General features: G+C 39.6%; 1 protein-coding gene and 1 pseudogene across 2 annotated transcripts in view; one reads left to right on the plus strand and one right to left on the minus strand.

Annotated features, from left to right (window-relative positions):
• The window catches only part of Bmpr1a (bone morphogenetic protein receptor type 1A), a 115,967-nt gene that overhangs the window by 10,272 nt on the left and 85,735 nt on the right, over positions 1-19,960 (minus strand). For both annotated transcript variants that reach the window (XM_059274142.1, XM_059274140.1), the window contains exons 6-10: positions 15,593-15,689; positions 15,327-15,426; positions 10,262-10,406; positions 4,906-5,098; positions 1,847-2,144 (exon numbers count right to left, since the gene is read on the minus strand). In XM_059274142.1, the coding sequence (XP_059130125.1) occupies positions 1,847-2,144; positions 4,906-5,098; positions 10,262-10,406; positions 15,327-15,426; positions 15,593-15,689 (833 nt within the window). The remainder of the gene's footprint in view (positions 1-1,846; positions 2,145-4,905; positions 5,099-10,261; positions 10,407-15,326; positions 15,427-15,592; positions 15,690-19,960) is intronic.
• On the plus strand, positions 430-530 carry LOC131920256 (U6 spliceosomal RNA; annotated as a pseudogene).

A 19,960-nucleotide genomic window follows, 5' to 3' on the forward strand; every position in this document is an offset into this window, starting at 1 on the left:
TGGGTGTCAAGTTGGTAAGAAGCAGCTCTGTGATGCTTAACTGTCTATGTGAATGGACTTGGGATATTAAACTGAAGACACACAACTCTGGTGTGTGTGTCTTTGAGGATATTCCCAGAGGTTTCAATAAGGAGGGATGACCTACCCTGGATGTGGGCAGCACCAGCTAGAGCCCAGACTGAATAAAAAGGGGAAAATTTGAAGCAAGTCAAGTATCTGTTTTTTGACTGCATGCGATGTCACAAGCCACTTTAGGTCTCCATCACCACGCTCTCCTGCCACGATGGACTGACTGAACCCTTCAACCATGAACTACATCAAACCTTCTCTTCCTTTAGTTGCTTTTTGTCAGGTAACTAGGAAGAACTAACAGCATCTGACGAATACCGAAGCCGACAAATCCCACTCTGACCACGAACACTGTTGGTAGTGCTCGCTTCGGCAGCACATAGACTAAAACTGCAGTGACAGAGAAGATTACCATGGCCCCTGCACAAAGGTGACACATTTATGAAGCATTAAAAAAAGAAAAAGAAAAGATCAGGCAGATGTTGGCACACACCTTTAATCCCAGCACTCGAGAGGCAGAGGTGGGCGGATCTCTGTGAGTTCTGGGTCAGCCTGGTTCACATAGCGTTCCAGACCAGCCAGGGTGATAGAGTGAGTCCCTGCCTCAAAACAAGCCCCATTTATCATTATTTATATGCATGTATGTGCACCTGCATGAGTTTGTGTGTACCAAATGAGTGCAGGTGTCCATGTAGGCCAGATCTCCTGATCTGGGTGCTAGGAACCAAACCCAGGTCCCTGCAAGAATAGTTAGTGCTCTTAACTGCTAAGTTATCTCTTCAGTCCCTCAAGTACTATTTTTATTTTGTGGCCTTAAATGAATTCTGAAATGTGAAACGACGACTCCATTCTTAGACTACATTATAACTGCTTCAACAGTTACCTGATTTTTTTTTTTTTTTTTTTGAGACAGGGTTTCTCTGTGAACTCTGGCTGTTGTAGAACTTGCTCTGTAGCCTGCCTCTGCCTCCCAAGTGCTGTGATTAAAGATATGTGCCACCACTGCCTAGCTCCTGAAATTTTTATAATTCTAATTGTTTTGGAAAATTGACAATATCAAAAGAAACTAATTATCTCCCCATATTTGCAGGAGTATAAATTCATACACTATACTGTTCTGAAGCAACACTATACAATATGCCACAAGTTAGTATGCGGAAATTCCTCTAGGAGGTTCCCTTCTCTAGAAATCCATTATGAAAAAAATACTTATCCAAGTGCTCAAAAGTAGAACAATACGCATAAATATAAAATTCAATAATGTTCATGATAACCGGCCTTCCTTTCTTTTTTTTCTTTCCCCGACAGAGTATTCTGAGTAGCCCTGGCTGTCCTTGAACTCAGAACTCAGAGATCTGCCTGCATCTGCCTCCAGAGTGCTGGGATTAAAGGTGTGCACCACCACCCAGTTTCACAATAATCTTTTTGAATACAGTTGAACTGGAAGCAAACTTAATGCCCAATATTTGGGTCACAAGTTACTTATATGTAACATGGACTATATGAAAAAAGAGCAAGTACAGGTAAACTGAAATAAAAGCATAAAAACCAGGAAATCAACAATTATGTAGAGGCTGGAGATGTGATTTAGTAGCAGTGTGTGCTTAGTATACGTAGAATCCTGGGTTCTTTCCCCAATAATGCCCAGAAAAGTACAGTGAAATGCAGCTTTGTGAAAAGAAAAACAAACAAACAAAAGACCCCAAAGCAATCCTGAGTATAAATACCTGTCAGATACCGAAATAATCTCCAAATGTTGAACAAAAAAGTCATTTACCTGTTGAATTTAACAGCCAGGCCCAGGTCAGCAATACAGCAACTTCCATTCTTCTTAATAAGGATGTTTTTGCTCTTCAGGTCTCGGTGAGCAATTGCAGGCTTTCCTTGTGTACCATAAATTTCTGTGTGGAGGTGGCACAGACCACAGGCAGCAGAATAAGCTAATTTGAGTAGGGCTCTGGTGTCTAATGTGGCACATTTCAGGAAGTCATAGAGGGATCCATTTTCATGGTAATCAGTAATCAAATACAGCTGAGTCCAGGAGCCAGTGCCTTTAATGTCTGCAGCTATAAAACCTGTTCAGTTAAGGAGTTTAAAAGGTTAGCTGTCAGCAGAGGTGCTAGGCAGTTACAGATGCACATTCAAGATCCTGGAAATGAACTACTTACTCTGTACAGACAGTACTCTCCTAATTTGACACGCAAAATGTTTTGACTGTGTAACCAAAAAAATCATTTCATATGTCACTCCTCAGTGTAGTGTCACTACATTTGTACAGTCAATTTCTGTGTATGTTGTGTTTGTGGAGGAGGAAGTCAGGCGGGTGTCAGGTCCCCTAGAGCTGCAGTTACAGGCAGTCGCGAGCTTCTTAATGTGGGTGCTGGAAAGTGAACTCGAGTCCTCTGTAAGAACAGTGTGCGCTCCAGCCACTGAGCCATCTCTCTCCAGTCCAACTCAGAGTATTTTTAAAAACAGGGCTTGCTATATAGTCCAGGTGACATTCAAACTTGTGATCATCCTGACTCAGCCTCTTGAGTGCCGAGATTATATGCCTGTGCCAACACACACAGCTAATTTATGATAATCCTAACATTAATCACAAGTGATAATAATGACTAAGAAAAAGAAGTCATGTATTACATAATAACCTGCAAGTGCTATTTTCCCACATAATTTTCTCTTGAAATGGCTTTCCCTGGGAGTGACACCACACGCTTGTAGTCCCAGTGTCAGGAGATGGAGGCACAAGCTGAAGCTGCCAAGGCTACAGAGTAAGACTCTGTCTAAAGAAAACAAAACAAAACCCCATCCCTGAACACCCAAAATCAAAGTTTTTAATTTCAGGTTGAAAAACAGATACTTTAAGTTACATGGGAAACAGGATCTTTGTAGGTGGAATTATATTTATATGAAGCCATGCACAATATAGACTGTGTTCAAATTAGCTGACGAGTGTCCTGTATGATGGAAATGTGGTCACAACACACATAGAATATCATATGAAACATAGAAAGGGGGGTTGTCTGTTGTGGAATATTAATCAAAGATGTGTTACATTCTTTTATGCTGTGGAACATTTGTTTAATGATACAAAGATGTGTTGCATTCTTTTATGTTGCATTTGTTTAACTCTGTGAAGCTGTGTTACTTTGCCTGTCTAAAGTACCTGATGATCTAATAAAGAGCTGGACGGCCAATAGAAAGGCAGGAGAAAGGACAGGCGGGGATGGTGGGCAGAGACAATAAATAGGAGGAGAAATTTGGGAAGGGAGGATCGAGGAGCAAGAAAAAGGAGAAGAGGAGGACATCAGGGGCCAGCCACTCACCTACAGAGCAAGCCATAAAGTAAAGAAAGATATATAAAATAGAGAAAGATGTAAGCCCAGAGGCAAAAGATAGACAGGATAATTGAAGTTAAGAAAAGTTGGCTAGAAACAAGCCAAGCTAGGGCCGGGTGTTCATAAGTAAGAATAAGCCTTCATGTACTGATTTGGGAGCTGGGCAGCGAGCTGCCAAGGAGTAAAAAACAACCAACAACAGTTGTCTGTACGTCAAAGAACACTCAAGACTGGTACAGTCAGGAAGAAACCCCAGAGAAGGAATGGCCCTGCCAACTGTTTAATTTTAAAATTCTGGAACCTAAAATTAAGGGGGATAATCGGTTGTTTTCCTTCTGTGTGTGTGTGTACACATATGTATACACATGAGTGCAAGTGCCTTTGGAGGTCAGGGGATAGCCTTAGGTGGTGTTCCTCTGCTGTCCTATTGGCCCAGAACTTCAACAGGTAGGCTAGGCTAGTTGGTCAGTGCTCCAGGGATCCACCTGTCTCCACCTTCCATACCTCACCATCACTGTGATTATAAGCTTGCACTCTATCACACTTAGCTCTTCATGTGTAAGGCTTCTGAACTCAGGTCTCTGCTTATTAGGCAACTCCTTCAACATGTGAGCCATCTCCCCACTTTGCTTCTGCTGTTTTTCTTTTTTCTTTTTGGGTGTTGGTTTTAGAGACAGGGTTTCTTGGTGTAGCACTGGCTGTCCAGAAACTTACTCTGGAGTCCAGGCTGGCCTTGAACTCAAGAAATCCATCTGCCTCAGCCTGGGATTAAAGGCTTGGGCCATCACACCCGGCCATATTTCTGATGTTTTAAGCCACTCAGCTCATGGTAAGTTTTTACAGGAGCAATAGGAAATGAACATAAATGTCTGTGCTTGGCAATAGGCAATGGACTTTACAAGGTAAGAGATAGTGCAATAGGAGCTGAAGGAAAACGAGGTCTGTTTGTACACTCTACTGATCAGATAACTACATTATTTCACTTTTGTATAAATGAGGTAAGGTAGTGAGAGGAAGACATGGGGGCAGAAAATACAATGAAGCCACACACGGGGTTCTTCTGCTCACAAAAGCTAAAGGCAGATGCAGTTAAAGTTACACTAGAAAGGGGTTGGGGATTTAGCTCAGTGGCAGAGCGCTTGAAGGCCCTGGGTTTGGTCCTCAGCTCCGGGGGTGGGGTGTGTGTGTGTGTGTGTGTGTGTGTGTGTGTGTGTGTGTGTGTTACCTAGAAAAAGTACTGAAGTTCTCTACAAAAGACTTGGCTTCCATTACTATGTACGTTCAATGAACTAGCTTTACTATCCTTTTGAAACCCAATGCTATTTAGAGTAATAAAAAGCTTTCTTGGCACTCAGGATTGTGTTCTAGTTCACTATGAACTCTACTGGATTTCTTTTACCTACATAAACATTAGAATCCACACACACATGGCAGGCTCTCCCCTGACCCAAACACCCTTGCCAGAATGAGGAACTTAACTAAAGTAAAGGACACTCACCAAGTATATTTTCATGACGCATTAACACCGTCTGGTAGATTTCTGTTTCTCTAAACCAGCTAGCTTCTTCAGTGGTAAAAAATACTTTGACTGCCACTTTTTCCCCACGCCATTTACCCATCCATACTTCTCCATAACGGCCTTTACCAACCTGCCGAACCATCTGAATCTGTTTGGCAATTGTTCGCTGAACCTATACAGGAAAGAAGAAGTACAGTTTTGAGCTCTTGATGAAAAGACTCTATTAAGGCTGACTAAACTGTGATAGGTCACCCCATTAAAAAGGCTGGCATGTCCAAATAGCTCCAATGCAAATATATTAACTCCAATGTTTAAATTTATAGTATTTAAAAGCAGCAATGAATAATGAATACTGAAATCACACCCGGCCACCCTTGAGAAGTCTCCTTCTCCACAGACTTGGGATTTGGTTACTTAACTTCTCTTGGGCAACAGAATAGCAAATGTGTGACCAGTAGACTTCACAGATGCTTGTGTACCACAACTTGCCCTTTCTTTTCTGCTCCTGGGAACCCTGCCTCCCACAGAGAGAAGTGCTAGGTCAACTGTCAATCCTATATACAAGCTCTATTGCTTATCAGTAGCTGAGCAAGTCTAGAAATAAAACTTCCCAACAGACTCATAGTCATGAGAAATAATAAATATTTTTGTCTTCCAGCCACTGAGTTTAGGGTAAGTCACTATATAAAATGTAAATAATTAAACCCTTACCTCAGTCTCTAAGATCCTAGATGATCTGACCCAGTCCCAGTTTTCACTATTTACCTACACTTCCCTTATTCCAACTTTTCTTTTTTTAATTCATTTTTTTTTTCCATACAGCATATTCTGCTCATTCTTTCCCCTCCCCAAATTCCTCCCAGATCCTTTTTGGTTAGAAGCGGGACTATGTGTCTAATTCCCCTTCTCAGTGCTGGGATTTTGTCTTGTTTAAAGCTGTGCATGTTACCGTAGTTTATGAGTTCATATGTGTATTGGTCCTGTTGTGTCTGGAAGATACTATGTCCTTGGAGTCATGCACCATTTCTGACTCTTACAATCTTTTGAATGCGAGGGTGATCTGGCTATGACATCTATCAGTCCATTGATTGCTACGGCTGATTCAGCCTCATCTGAATGACCAGGCAGGTATTCCCTTCCCCTCTCAATGCTCCATGTGGATCCCTCTCAAAATGTCCCCAGATAGAGGAGGAATGGTCTTCAGTGAAGGTTACAGAAATAGCTTTGCTCCCCTGCTGGAACCTCCAAACAAATTCTCAAGCTCTAGTCTAACCTTTTTTTTGGTTTTTTTTTTTTTTTGGTTTTTTAAGACAAGGTTCTCTGTGTAACAGGCCTGGCTTTGCTGGAACTTGCTCTGTAAACCAGGCTGGCCTCAAACTCAGAGATCTACCTGCCTCTGCCTCCCCAGTGCTTATAATTCACTCATTTATTCCTCTTACTGCAGACCCAATTTTCGATATAGTGCTGTTCGTCTTGCTTTATCATCTTCTGTCTCTCTCTCTCTCTCTCTCTCTCTCTCTCTCTCACTTATTGGCTATACTGGTCAGAATTACAATTTTGTCTTTTTATACACCTTCGCTTGAATTCTATTCCTGGCTCATAGGCCATAGGTAGTAGTTGGGAATAATACCTGAAGTACATATATACTGTGTCTTTCATTTTCAGACTACTAGTAATTTTAAATGAAAAAGAACATAATGTTCTGGCTGGAAGTGTGTATCTGAGGCTGGAGCTATGCAAAGCTGAAATGGCTTACGTCATAAATCACTTAGCATAGACTCTTTCTGTAATATTTTAAAGTCAGGATTATTCAAGTATAACTTATATGTAAAATAAGTATACATTTTGAAAATTGAGCAGTAAATACTGAAAAATGCCTAATCATCTAATTACCAAAATCTCATTTAAGACTTACAAATGTTTACTCCTTTCGTTATGAACTCCTTCTGGCTGTGCTGACATTCCTTACCTGTTTGTTCCTAGAGTATTACCTTTTCTGAGTCATGTAAATAGACACACTATTTACACTTTTCTGTATCTGGCTTTTTTCCCCTAAGCATAAAGTGTCTTTGAAATTCATCTCTGTTGTTACTGATTTGTTTCTCCACACCGATGAATGTGTTATTTGTTTATCCATTTGCCAATTTGGTGGGCTTTTAGGCTATTTCTAATTTACTTATTAGACTATATTTGCTATGAACATTCACCTTTAGGTCTTTTGTGTAAACACACTTTTAATATCTCTAGGCCAAAAAGCAGAAATGTTTTACTGTATACACCCCCAGCACATGGGAGGCAGAGGCAAGCACATCTCTGAGTTTGAGGCTAAAACAAAGTATATACTTAACTTGTTAGTAAACTCTCAACTATTTTTCAAAATGCCTTATCATTTTGCATTTAATCAGCTATGTACAAAATTTCAAGATAATCTATATCCCAGCATTTCCCTGGTCAATTTAACCTGCACATTAACAAACATACAATGCAGATGTGTTTGTTTATCCGTCATTCTTAATCTTAGGGAAGTATCTGTTCAAATCTTTGGTCCATTGAAAAAAATTGAGCTGTCTTACTATGAAGCTGTTCAAGTTCTTTGTATAGTCTGTATATGTATCAGATCTATTTAGCCCCTGATTCATCTTTTGAGTCTCATCCTTTTTTGTTGTTGCTGTTTTTGGTTTTTGGAACAGGGTTTCCTATGCAGCCCTGGCTGTCCTTGAACTCACAATGATTAGTTTAAAAAATTCTTTTGGAGGTTTTTCTAGTTTAACTTTTATATTTAGATCTACTCTCCATTTCAACTTAATTTTGTATACTGAGTGAGGTACAGGAACACATTCACTATGTAGTAAATGGATACCTGAGGTTGTCTTCTCTGCATCATTTGTTTAGCAGACAAGTTATTCAACACTGAAATACTTCAGTACTTTAAACAAATAATGGCCTCATGTAACCTTTTATAACAAAATCTTTTAAATCATTGAGGGCACCTGGTAGTGCCGCTGCAAGCCAGCACTCAAGAGACAGAGGCAGGTGGATCTTTGTGAGTTCAAGGCCAGCCTGGTCTACAGAGGGAGTTCTAGGACAGCCAGGGCTACACAGAGAAACCCCATCTCAAAAAGCCAAAATAATAAAAATAAATAAAAATAAAAAAATAATAAAAAAAATCAATGATCAGTGGCACACATCTTTGATCCCAGCACTCCCAGGCATTGGCAAGCAGATCTCTCTGAATTCAAGATCAGCCGAGTCTACATAGATAAACCCCCAACAACAACAAACAGTAAAATCAATTGATTGGGTCGGAGAGATGTCTCACTGGTTAAGAGCACTGGCTGTTCTTCTAAAGGGTTTGGGTTCAATCCCAGCACCTAAGGGTAGCTCACAACAATCTGTAACTCTAGCTTCAGGGGATCAGACACCCTCTTTTGGCCTCTTTGAGTACCAGGCACATAAACTGTTCACAGATATACATGCAGGCAAAAACACCCATGCACACACACTCTGTGTAAGTGTCCCTTTCTAGGCTGTGCTCTGTCCCACCAAATATACAATACTAACTAGCGCAGCTCTAAAAGTAAGTCAGAAACCATGTGGTTAGTCCTGCACTCTTTTCTAACAATTCAGCTCATCTAGTCCTCTGTATTTTTATAATTCTGTTCATTCATTTCTGTAGAAGTTTACTCTGATTCCTATTTGGACTGAAATGAAATGACCTTTCAGTGTGAGGCAACCTGACATCCTATAGTGCTGCCTTCATCCATAAACAGGCTATGCACCTCCATCTATTTAGGTCTTAAGATTATTTAAGAATTAATATTTAATTCACCAATTCTCCTACCAGAATAAATGCTTCATCCATAAACAGGCTATACACCTCTATCTATTTAGGTCTTAAGAATATTTAAGAATTAATATTTAATTTCAATGATTCTCCTACTGGAATAAATGCTTCATCCTGTTCCAAATCATGGTTGTAACAACCTCTGCTTGAGATACTCTTACAGTAATATCTTTAAAAAAGTAGAAAACAATGTACTTTAAAAATTCTTAAGAATAATTAACATTAATAATTAATATTTCAACAATAATTTCCAATCTACAAATTTTGCAATTATTTAAAAAATATTTCATGCTTTTTGATATTATTTTAAATGATACTATTTCTTTCTTTCTTTTTTTTTTTTTTTTCCAAGACAGGTTTCTCTGTGTAGCTTTGAGCCTTTCCTGGAACTCATTCTGTAGTCCAGGCTGGCCTAGAAGTGACGGAGACCGCCTGCCTCTGCCTCCCGAGTGCTGGATTAAAGGCATGCGCCACCACCGCCCGGCTATGATACTACTTCTTAACTTTCAGTTTCCAGACATGTTGCCAGTATATAGAAAATCAGTAAAATAATGACTTTGTATTCTGCAAACTGACAAGCACTGGCTGCAACAGGCCTGTGTGTACCAATCTTGGGATTTTTTTCCATAACCACACTATCTGCAGACAAAGATGCCTCTATTCTCACCTTCCCAATTCTACCACAGATTACTTTAGACAAATTTTTAAATTGTCATTAAGTATTGACTTTCAGTTAATGCTATTAAATAGTTTTTAAAAACTACCTGAAAATGTAGCGTTGTGATTAGGAGGGTTCCCTCAGAATGCTGTTCTCCATCCGTGAAGCTGATTATCTCCATCCACCCATCCATCCGAATTATCTGTAACCCTTTTTAGACCTAAATGTTATACTTCTCTCAGCCAATTAGTTTAGCCTTAAAGATACAAGTAACTTTACACTTGTTTCTTTGTTTAGTTGGTTACTAAAATACTTACAACACCTAACTGAGGATGGTAGCTCATGCCTGTAACCACAGCATTTAGGAAACAGAAGCAGAGGCAGGAGGATCTCAAGTTCAAGGGTAGCCTGAATTCTACAAGACAACCTTGTCTCAAAAACCAAGTGCTGAGGATGTAATTTAGTAGTAGAATGTTTGCCTGGCATCCCCAAGGTTCTTAGCTCAAACTCCAGCACCAAAGTGGAAGGGGGAGCGGCGAGCTTAGAGCAAATTATGTAGCTACCTTGCACTTACACAGGACTTCATATCCTAACCTTTTATTATCCTAACCTTTTATGTAAGTATTACTTTTTTCTTACTATGGCTTTATCTTGCTTATCCTATTTTCCTTGGTTCACATTTCTTATTTTTAACCAATTTCATCTTTCATTACTACATGAAAAAAAAGTGTGTCTATTGTTTCCTAATCTGCAGTAACTAAGATGCCCACTTATCCATGACATCACATCTGTATCAATACACCATTTACATTTGTAAAAGGCTTTTAGCTTACCAATAAAGGTAGTCCAGATCCGCTACCAGAGCTTTGTGACTGGTCAATCAGGTCTTTCAATGATTCTCCTACTGGAATAAATGCTTCATCCTGTTCCAAATCACGGTTGTAACGACCTCTGCTTGAGATGCTCTTACAGTAATGTCTTTAAGAAAGTAGAAAACAACCTACATTAAAATTGGAACACTGTGACACTCTGAGCCTCAAGACTTGCCACACCATCATTCTTCAGGCAGAATCATAGCCTAATCAATCTTCACCACATGAAAAATTCTGTTATAGTCCACTAGAAATGGAGTTTATGAGGTAGAATGCTGTGTGCCCCACTAACATGAAGAGATGGCCGGGTGGTGTTGGCATACGCCTTTAATCCCAGCACTTGTGGGAGGCAGAGCCAGGCAGATCTCTGTGAGTTCAAGGCCAGCCTGGTCTACAGAGAGAGAGATCCAGGACAGGCACCAAAACTACACAGAGAAACCCTGTCTCGAAAAAAACAAAAACAAAAACAAAAACAAACAAACAAAATACCATATGAAGAGATGGCCATAGTCTATTAGCAAGTGAACACACACACACACACACACACACACACACACACACACACACACACCACAGCAGAGTATGGTGGCATACATCAGTAACCCTGCATTTAGGGGGCAGAAGGAATGGGAGTTTAAGGCAGCTTGGGCTACAGAGCCAAGCCTGGACTATGAAGTGAGCCTCATCTCAAAAATACCAACACATTCACACATACCCGCCCCTCCCCCGCCCCAGGGGCCAGATGTGGTAGCACTAGGGAGAGTCAGGCAAGAGGATCCTGAACTCAAGGCCAGCCTGGGCTACATGGTAAGACTCTATCCCCAAACCAAAGGTAAACAAAACCCCCAAACACCCCCATTCCCCCACATGAAACATGGCATCACAGCTGTAAAAAGTATTTCAATTATAAATTTTGACAATTTGTTTAAAAAAATATGAAAGGATACTCAGCATAGAAAGTTACTTATCACTTATATGTACAAACACACACACTCTTAAAACTATAACTTTATCTTTGTGCTAAAACTGTATATGCCCTTAATCCCAGCACTGGAGAGATATGGGCAGGTTGAGCTCAATGAGTTCAAGACCAGCCAGGTCTACATAGCAAGCTCTAGGATAGCCAAGCCTATAATCTGCCCTTTCCCAGCTGCATTTAAATTTTTCTCTTTGGTGTTAGAAAGACCATTAAGATCATGGGCTGCTCTTCCAGAGGACCTGGGTTTAAATCTCAGCAGTCACTTGGTGGCTAACAACCCTTTTGGCCTCCAAGGACACTGCACACATGTGGTACACAGATGTACACGAAGGCAGAACACCCATACATATAAAACAAAAACACCCATACATATAAAATAAAACAATTTAGAAAAAAATTACTAATTTTCTCTTTATCACTAATTTTGAGCAATATGATTATGATGTGCTTTGTATTTTTCTTCATATTTGGTATCTTTAAGAGTTTACTAAACTTTTTAGATGAATGAGTTTCTGGTTTTCATTTAAACTTGAAAAGTCCCTGGTCACTATTTCTTAAACATTTTTCTTCCTGTCCCTTCCTCTCAACTGGGGGTTCTGATTATAACTGTACTGGATCATGTCCCACACAAAATTCTTTCAGAGCTGAGGAAACAACATGTAAAGCACTTGCCATGCAAGTGTGAGGCCCCGAGTTCAAATCCTCAGAAACCATACAAAGTTGGGTGATGCAGTATCTGTATGTGATTCCAGTGTCCAACATGGAGATGGGAGGCAGAGACAGAAGAATCCCAGGAGTCTCACTGGCCAGCTAGCCTGCTGTGTCCAGCACTGAACAAGAGAGACTGTATCCAATAAGGCGGACGGCAGACGCACACACACAAATTCTTTTGCATAGCTTCTACTCTCATGCCTCCATGTCCACTAAGCTCTTAAGTGCGATCTAATTTGCCATTTTTCTTATCCATGCACATTTCTTTTTTGTTTGTTTTTCGAGCCATGCATACTTCTATTCAAGGTATTTTAATCTAATCCCCTCAAGTTTCATTTGGATCTTTTTAAGTCCTCTAATGTTTCTATTTAAATTACTGTAACACCACCTGGTCTACAAAGTGATTTCCAGGGCAGCCAGGGCTGCTACACAGAGAAACCCTGTCTCAAAAAAAAAAAAAAAAAAAAAAAGTTAAATACTAGTTTTTGTTTATGTAGCCCAGGCTAGTGCTAAACCTGTTATAGAGTTGGGGATGACCTTGAACTCCTAATCTGCCTGTTTCCATCACTTGAGTATGGGAATAAGAGATGTATTCTTACAAATATTATTATTGTGTTATTTTTCCCAGAACCAAACTGAAAACAGCATGAACCTTCAGGGTTTGTTTTTGTTTTTAAAGATAGGTTCTTAGTATACAGACCAGCTGGCCTTGAACTCAGAGATTCATCTACCTCAGCCTCATGAGTGCTGGAACTAGAGTGTGCCCCACCACGTCTAGTCGGGTTTTGTTTTTAAGGTGGGACCAGAGCCACATTTATTCCAGGACTAATTAATTATTCTTCATCCCTGAATCAAGGCCTATGGTTTAACCAAGACCGATGGCTTCCTGGTCTCAAAGATAGTGGTTAACAGAGACCATTCCCAGCTTTCTGTGACCACCAATACACTTCCTCCAGGCATTTCAGATGTTCCTCCCAGCCTTGAGCAGTTTTTCATATGAACATGCTGAATACTGGACAGGGTCATCTACAGAACTCAAGTCTTCCTGTGAGGCTTTCTGTTGTGGAATATTTGTTTAACCATGCAAAGACATGTTGCATTTGCTTAACTATGTAAAGATGTGTTGCATTTGTTTAATTACACAAAGATGTGTTGCTGTTATATCTTGCCCTACCTAAGGCACCTGATTTGTCTAAGAAAAAGCTGACCTGCCAATAGTCAGGGAGGAGTTATAGACAAAATTCCCGGGCAGGGAGAATTAAGTAGGAGGAGGAATTTAGGCTCGAGAAATGAAAAAGAAAAGGAGACAACAGGGAGACACCAGGGGCTGGTCAGACATGGAGGAAGCAGGAAAGTAGGACATACAGAATGAAAGAAAAGCAGACTCTCACCAATATTTTCTCATCAGAGAATACCTATGCTCTCTCTGGGTAACGAAGCCAAGCACTCTTCAGGCAGGAGCACAGGCAATCTTAATGCTTATCCTTTGTTTCCATTTCTAGGGATCAGTGTTCACTAAGATTCGCAGGGCTCACTGGTATATGCTTAATCTGCACAGGCCATTTCATTTAACTCTAAACAGTATCTTTAGGTCTTTTCTCCCAGGCTGCACAGGTTTCCCTAAGAATCCTGTCTGGTTTATAAGATGCAGGCGTGGCTGACAAGCCAAGGGGATTAAATTGGTATTTAAATGTTCACCCTATCTCTTTTTTCATTATCATGTCTCACTCTATAGTTAATAAACTGTTTTTTTTTTTTGTCTGTTTGTTTTCAGAATAAATTTGTGTTTGTTTTGAAACAGGATCTCATTCTGTAGCCCAGGCTGGCCTGGAACTATGTAGTCCAGGCTGATTTGCTCAATCTGCTATTTTTATCTAAACAAACAAAAAAAAAAACTGTAATATTTGAGGGGCTAGGGTTTTGACACTGTTTCTGAAAAACTACAGTGGAGAGTGACTGGAAAAAGTTAACTGATGTTTACCTATGGCATGCACACACGCGCACACAGTCTTGTTTCATTTCATTTGGCAATATGGCAGACGAAAATACCTCAAATTTTATAATTTTCATATTATACTTCATATTCTGTGTTTGTTTGTTTGTTTTCTTGACAGGGTTTCTCTGTGTAACAGCTCTGGCTGTCCTGGAACTCAGATCTGCCTGCCTCTGCCTCCCGAGTGCTGGGATTAAAGGCGTGTGCCACCCTATCAAGCAAAGAATATTCTTGTTATTTTCTTTTTTAAAAGAGTCATAGAGCTGAGAAGGAAGGGGTACATCTTTAATTCTAACACTTGAGAGGCAAAGGCAGGTGGATCTCCATGAGTTCCAGACCAATCTGGTCTACACAGCAAGTTCAAAACCAGCCATCATGAGACTGTTTCAAAAAACAAAACTTCCAGAAAGCCATGCATATTTCTTTAAAAAATTGTATCTATTTTTGTCTCCTCTTTGCTGAATTAGACTTTTTGATTTATAGCTCATTTACAGTGTAAAGCAATAACTTGCAGTAAATATTAGCTGCCAATAGTTCTCATTTGTTCCGTCTTCCACCCTCCTGTAGGTTTCTTTGCTACACACTTCTGTTTTTATGCAGCTAACACTACTTTTACATTGTATTTACTATTTCCTTGCTTGCTTTCAAGCTGAGGTAGACTCAGAAAGATTTTCCAAACTATGCATATGAATACAGAGTTCTAATTGAATCTGGTTCAAATTTATTTCAGTGTAGGGAATAGTCCCAATTTAATTTTTTCTATATAGCAACCTAGTATCAAATTTACTTACTAAATTACTGTTTCCTCTTTTTAAAAATTTATTTATACCACATTGCTGCAGCTAGAACCCAAGCCCTCCTGCATGTTAGGCAAATGCTCTACCACTGAGCTACACTCCAGCCCCCTTCCTCCAGATTCTTAAATTTGAACGCTTCATCATACTGTTAAATTCTTTATATACAGATTTATTTATGGGATTACTAACCTGTTTCACAGATGATTCCCCAAATTTTTAAATGAGACAGTTATGTTATCTAGGAATCTGCTTTAAAAATTCAGACATAACAAAGCTCACTATTCTACAAACAAGAAAGCCAAGAGTATTCTTGAACATAAAAGAATGAAGTAGTATCCAAAAAAATTAATTGAAGTTCATCTTTCCTTCTAGGGAAGTCATAACACAGTTGAAAAACTGTAACCAGAGAATATAAATTAATGATTTCTGAATTGCACACAACAGTCAGTGTTTTTTACCTGTTAGCTTAGAAACAAAACAAAGAAAAAACGATTGCCAATATAGAATAATTAACAAGATATTTTATATAAAACAGTATGTTCTTACTTGTAACAAAAGCAGCTGGAGAAGATGATCATAGCGATTATACAGACAGCCATGGAAGTGAGCACAACCAGCCACCGAATGCTGCCATCAAAGAACGGACCTGAGAATGGAAGTTGGCAATGAAGCAGGTATAGTATTTTTCTGCTGCATCTCACAAAGAGGGAGAGAACGGCTTACAGCACTGAGTTCTGGGTAGCTCAGTTATTGTTACAGACAAAGACAAGAAGTCAGGAGGATCATGCCTGACTTCTCCGGGGCTGACCTACCTATAACCACAGGGGGCAGTGTAGGCTGCAGATACTGGTTGCACAAATTGGTCCGACAACATTCTATTGTCCTACGTAGCTGTGCTTTTGGTGAATCCTTGAAGAAAAGTAATGGTAAAATTAAAGGACTTGACATATTAAATTGAGTATGGATAGCTTTAGTATTGGTAAACATAATTTATAATTCAGTCAGAGAAAAGAATCTCCAAACCTTACATTAAAAAAATATTAGCCAGGCATGGTGGCTCATACCCTTAATTCCAGCACTTGGGAACTCGGGAGGCGGAAGGCAGAGGCAGGTGGATCTCTGTGAGTTTGGAGCCAGCCTGGTCTACAAATCAAGTTCCAGGACCGTTAGGACTGTTACACAGAGAAACCCTGTCTTGAAAAGCAAAACAACAACAAAAATATTACTGAAAATTTAATTTCTTTTTTGTGAAAATAAGATTGTGAGACAATTTTCCTTAAGATCATATAGATGGATAAAGATACTAGATTATAAATTATAGAGGAACAAAGAATTTTAGTAATTTTTACCTTTAAAAAATGTTGGAATGTTTAAATTACCATTCAGCTAGCTGCTTTTAGTTTTAAAAAGTAATTATCTGCTAGAAAACATAGTATTTTATTGGAATTATAAACTTGTCTGAAAAATACAATCACATTAGTAATAAGATTTAGGTGAGATTAAGATCCGACTACAAAGCAGAGGGTATTCTCATCAACTTGGGACAGAATGCTGGCTAAGGGGGGTGGTTATGGACACCAACCAGGTACAAAGTATGCCCTAAACATTGGAAAACAAGTGCAAAGGCTTCAGTCATGGAAGAAGATGTCAGGGACTACATGTTGATATTCCAGTGCTGTCCGGGCAAAATGCCACTCTGAACCAAAACAGGAATAGAAAGAACCTGTCCATTATTACAAAGGTAGCGAGAATGTAAGCAGAAACTAACCATGTTATTCTTAAATATCAGATGGTCAGAAGGGCAATGCCTCAGTGTAATTAAGTGTTACTTTTAAAAAGGTGACCAAGAGTCTATGGCTTGAAATCCCATCTGGGAAGACAGTCAACAACATTCAGAAATTTTCAAAAAAAAAAATACATTTTTTTTTTAGAAATTTCCAAATGAATAAATTCTACATTTCAACTGACTCTAAGATAATTTTTCCTTTGAAGTTATCATAAAGAGAAAAGAGATATGATGGGGTTTATACTGCAAACTTTGAAATGATCCCGTACCTAGAGAAAATTAGATGAAGGAAAGAATGAGAGAAAATTAGCATGAAGGAAAGAATGATTGCATAACTGAAGATGAATCAATGAAGTGCCATGCACTGAGTCCCCGGAAGGCGGAAGGAGGATAGCTTTGCAGAAGATAAAGTGAACGTAAACAAAGAAAGACATCTTTGGCGATCCTGGGTGAAAGATCTCTAAACCATGGACTATTGTCCAGTAGTTGCACATAATGGAAGATGAAGACCAATCTTCAATTCCTCTTTTGTCTGTCTTCTCTATCAAGGACAACTACCAGAAGAAAAGCAGACTGCAACAACGTTCCAAAGACATGAGGTCACAGCTTCTAACTGGGGAGCGAGAAAGAGGGGACACTTCCAAGTGTGACACTGCCAAGACAGGTCTAACTTGTGAGATTCTGCATAGTGAATGGGAAACTAGACAGCCACACATCCTATGACTTCATTTAAGGGAAAGAGAGGTTTTCCCAACAGACAGAAGGCAGCATGGAATAATAAAAATAAATATGGAAGAATCAGCATAAATTCTACCTAGCTTTGCTAGTTACTCACTGTATAATCTTAAGTAGCTAACTTCTCTTTAGTTTCCTCTGGAAATCACTGGATTAAACAGTTTTGCCTTACAGAATAACCATGAGGCAACAAGAGGGAATGTACCAAATTTGTTACAAACTAAATATAAGTAGAAAATATTCAATAAATTGATTTCTTCTTCCTCTGGTGAGTATGACATGAATTCCAGGCGAGAGTCTTGAATAAGCCAAAAAAACCCTTGGGCAGCCAGCCCTTCAAGAGCTGATGAGCTGTTACCACAAATAAGCAACCAGCAGCAGACACATATAAGAATCATCCTTCTTACACAGGTTAAGGATACATCAGGTTAAAACAAAAAAGGCAGTATCTAGATTTTGGAATGGGTGACACACCTTTGTCTTCCCTACACTCCTGCCCATTCTCCATTTTCCACCCAATTCACTTTACTATTTGTAGACTAAGGTAGGGAATAAAAATCTTAGAGGAGTGGGAAGGGAGGGGAGCCTGGAGATATGCCTCAGCAGTTAAGACCACTGGATGCTCTTCCAGGACTCAGGTTTGATTCCTAGTACCCACATGGTGGTTCACAACCATTTGTAACTCCAGTTCCAGAGGATCTGACACCCTCTTCTGGCCACGTTGGGCACCAGGCATGTATACAGTGCACAGACATACATGCAGGTAAAACATCTATACACGTAAAAAATAAAGTACTTAAAATCCCAGAGAATAATTTATTTGGCAGTTATCAAATGGAAGAGTCTGGCTTAAGTAAACGCTCTATGTTTGGACAGAAGAGAATACTCAGAATGCACTGAAGCTGAGTGACAAGGAACAGGGTGAGGGTTCTGAAGACAATTCCTCACACAACTGACAAGAACAAGGGCAACAGAACCATCCCAGTAGCAGCGAGGTAGCAAGAACATGAAGTAGGTAGTAACTAATCATTTACACATGCTTTCACCTATACCTAGCACTGAGAAGACGTCAAGAGTAAGATCAAGAGGCTAGCCCTGAGGGTCAGGAGTAGTTCATGATAGTGACTGTGTTGTTAGTTTTATGACATATAGTGACAGTTTTATGTCTTATGTCAATCTCACACAAGCTAAGGTCATCTGAGAGAAGAGAACCTCAATTAAGAAATTTTCTCCAGGCCAGGCGGTGGTGACGCACGCCTTTAACCCCAGCACTCAGGAGGCAGAGGCAGGCAGATTTCTGTGAGTTCGAGGCCAGCCTGGTCTACAGAGCAAGATCCAGGACAGGCGCCAAAGCTACACAGAAAAACCCTGTCTCGGAAAAAAGAAAAAAAAAAATTCTCCATAAGCCTATGCTGAAGGCAAGCCTGTAGGGGCATTTCTTTAATTAGTGATTGATGAAGCAGGGCCCAGCCCATGGTGGGTGGTGCCATTCCTGGGCTGGTGGTCCTAGGTTCATAAGAAAGCAGGCTGAGCAAACCAGGGGAAGCAAGCCAGTAAGCAGCACCTTTCCATGGTCTCCGCATCAGCTCCTGCCTCCAGGTTCCTGTCCTAGCTTCCTTCAATGACGAACTACAATGTGGAAGTGTAAGCCAAATAAACCCTTTTCTCCCCAACTTGCTTAGTTACTGAAGTAGCAGTAACTCTAACTAAGGTAAGTGATGCTTATAAAATATAGAGAAGCTAGAAAAGTACTTGTTAAACTCCTTAAGTAAGATTTTACTTTTCAGGTGTGTTTTTCCTTCCTTCCTTCCCTTCCTCCCTACCTGCCTACCTGGAACTTACAATGTAGAACAAGCTGGCTTCAAACTCACAGAGATCTTGTCTCCTGAGTGCTGGGATTAATGGCATGTGCCACCAAACCCAGCTTAAGTAAAAATTTAAAAATCATATACACTCCCATATTTTAGGATGACAGCTAAAAGTTTTCACCATAAATTTATGCACAGCCAAGAATGTATTAATACATCATTCTTTGGTCTATTAAATAGAAAATAAACATAGCAATTTGATACCAATTGCCTTTTTTATTTTCTTTCTCAAGACAGGATCTCACTATGTAACCCTGGAGGGCCTCAAACTCACAGCGATCTGCCTGTCTCTGCCTAAGTGCTGGGATTAAAGGTGGGTGCCACCACTTCCAGATAATTATCATACTTTAAACATATAAATGAATAAATGCTTCTTTTAACAACTATAGTTTTTTTTTTTAAGAATTTATTTATTATGTATACAGTATTCTGCCTGCAGGCCAGAAGAGGGCACCAGATCTCATTATAGAGCCACCATGTGGTTGCTGGGAATTGAACTCAGGACCTCTGGAAGAGCAGCCAGTGCTCTTAACCTCTGAGCTATATCTTTCCAGCCCTAACAACTAGAAATTTTATACTGGAACTCATATTTCCCTTCAACATTTCCCACACTAATTATGCATCAACATATTTTTAACAAGTAATTCACCACATCAAAATAAGTGTGTTTAAATTTTATTTGACTATTTTTATACATTAAGGCTAATTTACTATTGCTATATCACAATTATAGTAAGGCTTTTACTATAACATTAACATAAGAAGATGCATTTCTTGATAGGGTAAACAGG

Source organism: Peromyscus eremicus, chromosome 9 (assembly GCF_949786415.1).
Source record: "Peromyscus eremicus chromosome 9, PerEre_H2_v1, whole genome shotgun sequence".
In the NCBI taxonomy this organism is placed as follows: Eukaryota; Metazoa; Chordata; class Mammalia; order Rodentia; family Cricetidae; genus Peromyscus; species Peromyscus eremicus.